Raw genomic sequence first — 5,608 nt, forward strand, 5'->3', positions numbered from 1 at the left:
CCTGCCTCTGCCTCCCAAGTGCTGGGATTAAAGGCGCGTGCCACCACGCCCGGCTAACAATAAATTTTTAATGTTGCCTAATTACAATTTCCTCAATTGCCCAACTGCATCTTAACTGATATTTGCTGAATAAACCATTGGTGAAGAAACGACCCTGAATCTGACAGCACCATTTGCAAAGGAGGATGCAGCAAAAAACCCTTCGTTTTCAAGGTTTTCACTTTCAAAGGTGGAGAACTATCTCTGCAAGTACTGTTCCACTCATGCAAATGGAACCCAAGTGTAAAACTTCACAAGAGATATTCAATCACATAAATGAAGATACATCTTCCTTTGCTTATTACTGCAAGGACATTTATAGCAGACTGATTCATACTAGCTAAGCATTGGAAACAAACCAAATTTGTATCAGCCACTGAGTACATAAACAAGCTGTTATATTCATACAATGTAATGCTACTCAGTAATACAAGGAATTAAATACACAACAATATGAGTAAGTTTCACAAATATTATGCTGACTAAAAGAAACAAAACACATGGGTGTATGCTTCATGATTTCGCTTATACAAAATTCCAGAGTAGGCAAAGCTAATCACCATATGAAAACTATCAGAATAATAATCGTATGTGTGCATGGGGATTGACTGGGTAGAGGCATGGCAGAACCTTCTTGGAGTGATGGTAATTTTTCAGCAGCTTTGATTACAGGTGTGTGTATTTTTCAAAACATGTTGAATTGTACACTTAAGATGTTTGCATATTTTCATATGCAAATTTATCCACAAACGAATACATATTTAGGCAGATATGTACTGGTGTTTGCTATTTGTTTTAAAATGCATCAGAAAAATAAGATGAGCCAATGGAAAACAGAGGGTTGACTCTATGGAAAGGAATGTCATAAAGTAGTATAATAAAATGTTAGTGGTAAAACCACTGGTATGACAGTTACTTACAAATTTCCAAAAAGGCAGATGAAAATTTGTATAATGAAATGTAGTTTTGAGAAGATGAGACAAAAAGGATGCTAGCATGATAACTCAGATGACTTGGTGTTCCTTACATTCCTGCTAACTGACTCCCTGGCAGAGATGATGAACTGACCTCCACTCCCGGTTCTTGTGTACACTGGTAGCTTCTTGGCCATATCCACAAGCATCTGCTTCTGGACCTCAGGTCTCTCTTCATTTTTATAGCGCTCCTTGTCTGTATAGGACAAGTGGAACTGGAAACAGAATGGACAATGTTTATATTTTCAGGTTCCCAGAAAGCATTAAAACAACCATAACTACCTAAATGAAAATATTATCTGCTCTTGAACTTCAAATACCAGTTTGTCTTAGATATTTTTTGGCTATGTATTTTATGAGATAGGTGTTTTTTTTAATTAAAAAATAATGTTTAGACAGATTAAGTACCTTGTCCATGGCTGTACTCAATCAACTTATAAGTAGCAAAGCTGCTCCCCAGTATACTTCATGTACCTACCAGACTTGTATTTCTACCATTCCATCATACCATGTATGATGGTACATATATTTCTCTAACACATTGCTGCCAGGATCCCTTCAGTGAGCAGCCAGGTTTATTGAGTAACAATTACTATTTTATAGGTTCAAAATGCTGATGACATTCAGAGAAGCTGGATGGCTTGTGACATTGTCTGAATATTATAATTTTGCAAATGCATGGAATTCTGGATATCTTCACTAACTGATATAGAACTTTTTGTCAATTTAATGCTACATTTTGCTAATATTGCCTAAGGTAACCTAATTATTTTTCAAAGCAATATAGATTTGAAAACTTTCCTTTAGTCTACACAAAAGGGTAGACATATGGAAAAGGAGAAGATCTATGGTGGGGATTCCTGGTATAAGCTTTCTCATCTTAAAATAGAAAATAACTTTTGGAAAATGGGCATTCTTGATCTGAACTTTTTTTCTGTAAAATAAAAGAAATTATTCTGATTTCAGAAGACTGGAACTTGATTGTTGGGTAATAACAAGTAATTCAAAGAATTATTTAGAATTCTAATTATTAATCATTTAAATCTATTTGATATTACCAGTCATTTGAATTTTAACTCTTAATATATAATACCTTACTATGCTTTACTCAGTATGTTTACAGCTACTCCTTATAATGAACACCTTTTCATGGCTTAATCGAGCCATTTAGGGTATTCTCTCGAAATACTTATTCAAGTCTTTTGTCCACCATGATAATTAGGCTTTTAGTCACGTTCCTTTCAGGGTGAAGTCTCTGGTGTTGCCTATGCTTCAGTGAAACCACACATCAAAGAGTATATGAGTAACACAAACTGTACTTGATGGGTTTAAAGAAAAAAAAAGAGGACATGAGTGGATAGGTAGGGCAAGGATAATCATTTTAGGAGGAATATGGGAGGGGTGAATATGATGAAAATTGTATGAAATTCTTAAGCAATTAACAAAATTAAGAAAAATGTGCTATTGTCTTTTTATGCTGAATTGTGACATATATATAATATTATGTATGTATTATATATCTTTTATATATTACAGATTCTACTCTTTTGTTGAATATTTTTGTAACAATATGTACCTTTTCTTTTGGTCATTTTATGGTACATTTTGAGGGACAGAAGATCTTGGTGAGAGTGTGGACTTATAGACCAGTTTGAATAACTTAGGTACTATCTAAAGCTAAATACATATCAGTGGTATGGCCTAGCAATCCGACTCCTAGTTATATTAGTCAAGAAAAATAAATATATGTGGGTGAAACATATATGTAAATATGCCAAAAGACACGTACAAGAATGCTCAGATTAGGTGTGTGCAGCTATGAACTCTCTCTCTCTCATACACACACACACAAAATAAATAAATGTTAAAAATAAAAAGTAAATTAAAAATAGAACTCTATCCATGATGTGTTTTATTATGTCATGCCATTCTCAACCAGAGTGAGAGTTAAATGTCCTTCTGAGAATATATGGAAAGGCATAGGAGGTATTTGAGGTTGTCACAATAAATATGATACATTTATAAGCATTTAATTCTTAGCCCTGAGTTCTGATGTATACTAGGTAGATACATCCTATAAGGATACAATAAGTACATATTGTAAACTGATACAGAACAACCTGGTTTTTCCTGTTTTTTTTTTAATAAGTACAATCATACTACCATAAAAATCCAAAATTTTTAGATTTTCATTTAAATTTTGATAATTGAAAGTAGCACCTCATGGCAGTGCTTAATCTTTGAGGCATCCTTGTGAATGTAACTTTCTTATGGGCCTGAATACTATTTGAAGGGCACAGGCACAATTGTTTCTATTTAGATGTGACAAATACTTTGTGGTCACTCAACAAATGGTTTTGAACAAGCTGGCTGGAACAGACAGCATATTTCTGGCACTATCTAAGCCTTATTATGGATGATAAAGCAGTGAGCTAGCAAATGCATTCTTGGATAAGACAACTGGTGACAGATTGGAATGCTGTGTTAGAAAAATTAATATTGTGGCCATCAAGTAGTCCCAAAGAACTCTCCTTCCATTTTTACAAATTGAAAATGATAAAGATGTAGTCATTAAAAGGGAACAGGATCACGTATGGGGGGGGGGGCAAGAGGGAAGCCGTGAGGGCCAGCAGAATGAATGGAAATGTGCAGCCTCAGGAGATGGGAGGTGGGGGGTTCTCTCCAGAATGTACCAGAGACTTGAGAGGTGAGAGGCTGTCAGGACTCAAAGGGAGGGACTTAGATGAAATGCCTAACAGTGGGGAGAGGGAACTTGTAGGGTCCACCTCCAGTGGAAAGACGGCTTCAAGTGGAGGGATGGTGTTGCCATCCCACAGTCAAAAACTCTGACCCAGAATTGTTCCTATCTGAAAGAAATGCAAGGACAAAACTAGAGAAGAGCTGAGGGAAAGGAGGTCCAGGGACTGGCCCAAAGTGGGATCCAGCTCAAGGGGAGGCTCCAAGACCTGACACTATTACTGATGCTATAGTGTGCTTACAGACAGGAGCCTAGCATGGCGTCCTCAGAGAGGCCCAACAAATAGCTGACTGAGACAGAAGCAGATACTTATACCCAAAATTGGACTGAAGTCAGGAACTCCTGTGGTTGAATTAGGGAAAGGCTGGAAGAAGCTGAGGAGGAGAGTGACCCTATAGAAAGACCAGCAGTCTCAACTAACCTGGACCCTCCAGATCTCTCAGACACTGGACCACCAACCAGGGAGCATACACTACCTGGTCAGAGGCCCCAGTCACATCTACAGCAGAGGACTACCTGGTTTGGCTTCGGTGAGAGAAGATGTTCCTAACTCTCGAGAGACTTGAGATCCCAGGGAGTGGAGAGGTCTGGCGAGGGGTGGGGTGAGGGATATGGGAACATCCTCTCATAGACAGATGTGAGGAGGACTGGGATGAGGAACTGTCAGAGGGCAGGCTAGGAGGGGGATAATGACTGGACTGTAAAAAAAGATTAAATATAGATATAAAAAATAAAAGATGTAGTCATAAGCAATAGACATTTGCAGTACTTGATTAAAACCTAACATTATCTCATCAAGTATAGGCCTACAAAATTTCTAACCACTTAGCCTTTCTACTGACCTAAAAGCTTTTATACATAATATGAAGGGGCTACTTAATTTTTATTAAGCTAAAATTAAGATAACATGGTAATTTATTTTATAAGGTACATGTTACAGTTCACAAATTCAGTGGCATTTAGCTCTCTCATAGTGGGGTGCAAACGAACACCAAATGTTCAGAAACATTTCGCCACCTGAGAGAAAGCCCTTTACTTTATTAAGTTGTTAATTCTTTATTCCCTTATGTCTAGGCAGACTGCAACCAATATCTGCTGTATAAGTTTCTGTCTGAATTTACCTTCAAAACAGTATGACCTTTGGTGTTCAATGGCCACACTTCAAGGTTCATCTATGTTGTATCATATGTCAGTACTGCATTATCTTCCCATGGCCAATGGTATTCTGATGTGTATGCATGTACAATATTTCCTCAAACTATTTTTCCACTGGCATTGATAAATATTTGGGTTGTTTCCATCTTTTAGTTATGGTGATTAGTGCTGCAATAAAAATTGTACATATGTATTTATTTGAATGCTTCCTTTCAATTATTTTGATTATGAATGGAACTTTTGGGTCACATGGAATCTCCATATTTAACCTTATGAGAAAAAGCATAGCTATTTTGCATAGCATATTTACCAGTCTATATTCCCAGTCAAATTTGAAAGAATTGTGAATACTTTGCATTCTAGCCAATATTTGATATTTTCATTCATTCATTCATTCATTCATTCATTCAATGAATCGTGGTGGTTTTGGTGTCTAGATTTGCATCTCTTTAAAATTGGGAGTGGGGCTCATGAACTTTTCATATCCTTAACAAACAATTTTATATATTTTCGGAGAGACAAATGTCAATTTGGGATCTTTCTGCATTTCACAACTGGGCTATCTTTATTTAGATGCTGAATTATAAGAATTCTTTATATATTCTGTGTACTGGACACAAAAATTGTATGAATTAAAAGACCGTCTTTCAGCCGGGCAGTGGTGGCCTTTAATCCCAGCACT

The 5,608-nt window shown here is 36.6% G+C and overlaps 1 protein-coding gene across 1 annotated transcript in view; it reads right to left on the bottom strand.

Moving 5' to 3' along the window:
* Positions 1-5,608, bottom strand: part of Zdhhc15 (zinc finger DHHC-type containing 15) — a 117,627-nt gene that overhangs the window by 47,348 nt on the left and 64,671 nt on the right. Inside the window, exon 4 of the mRNA XM_021153468.1 lies at positions 1,108-1,228. Within this exon, the coding sequence (XP_021009127.1) occupies positions 1,108-1,228 (121 nt within the window). The remainder of the gene's footprint in view (positions 1-1,107; positions 1,229-5,608) is intronic.

This window comes from Mus caroli, chromosome X (assembly GCF_900094665.2).
Source record: "Mus caroli chromosome X, CAROLI_EIJ_v1.1, whole genome shotgun sequence".
NCBI classification, from domain to species: domain Eukaryota; kingdom Metazoa; phylum Chordata; class Mammalia; order Rodentia; family Muridae; genus Mus; species Mus caroli.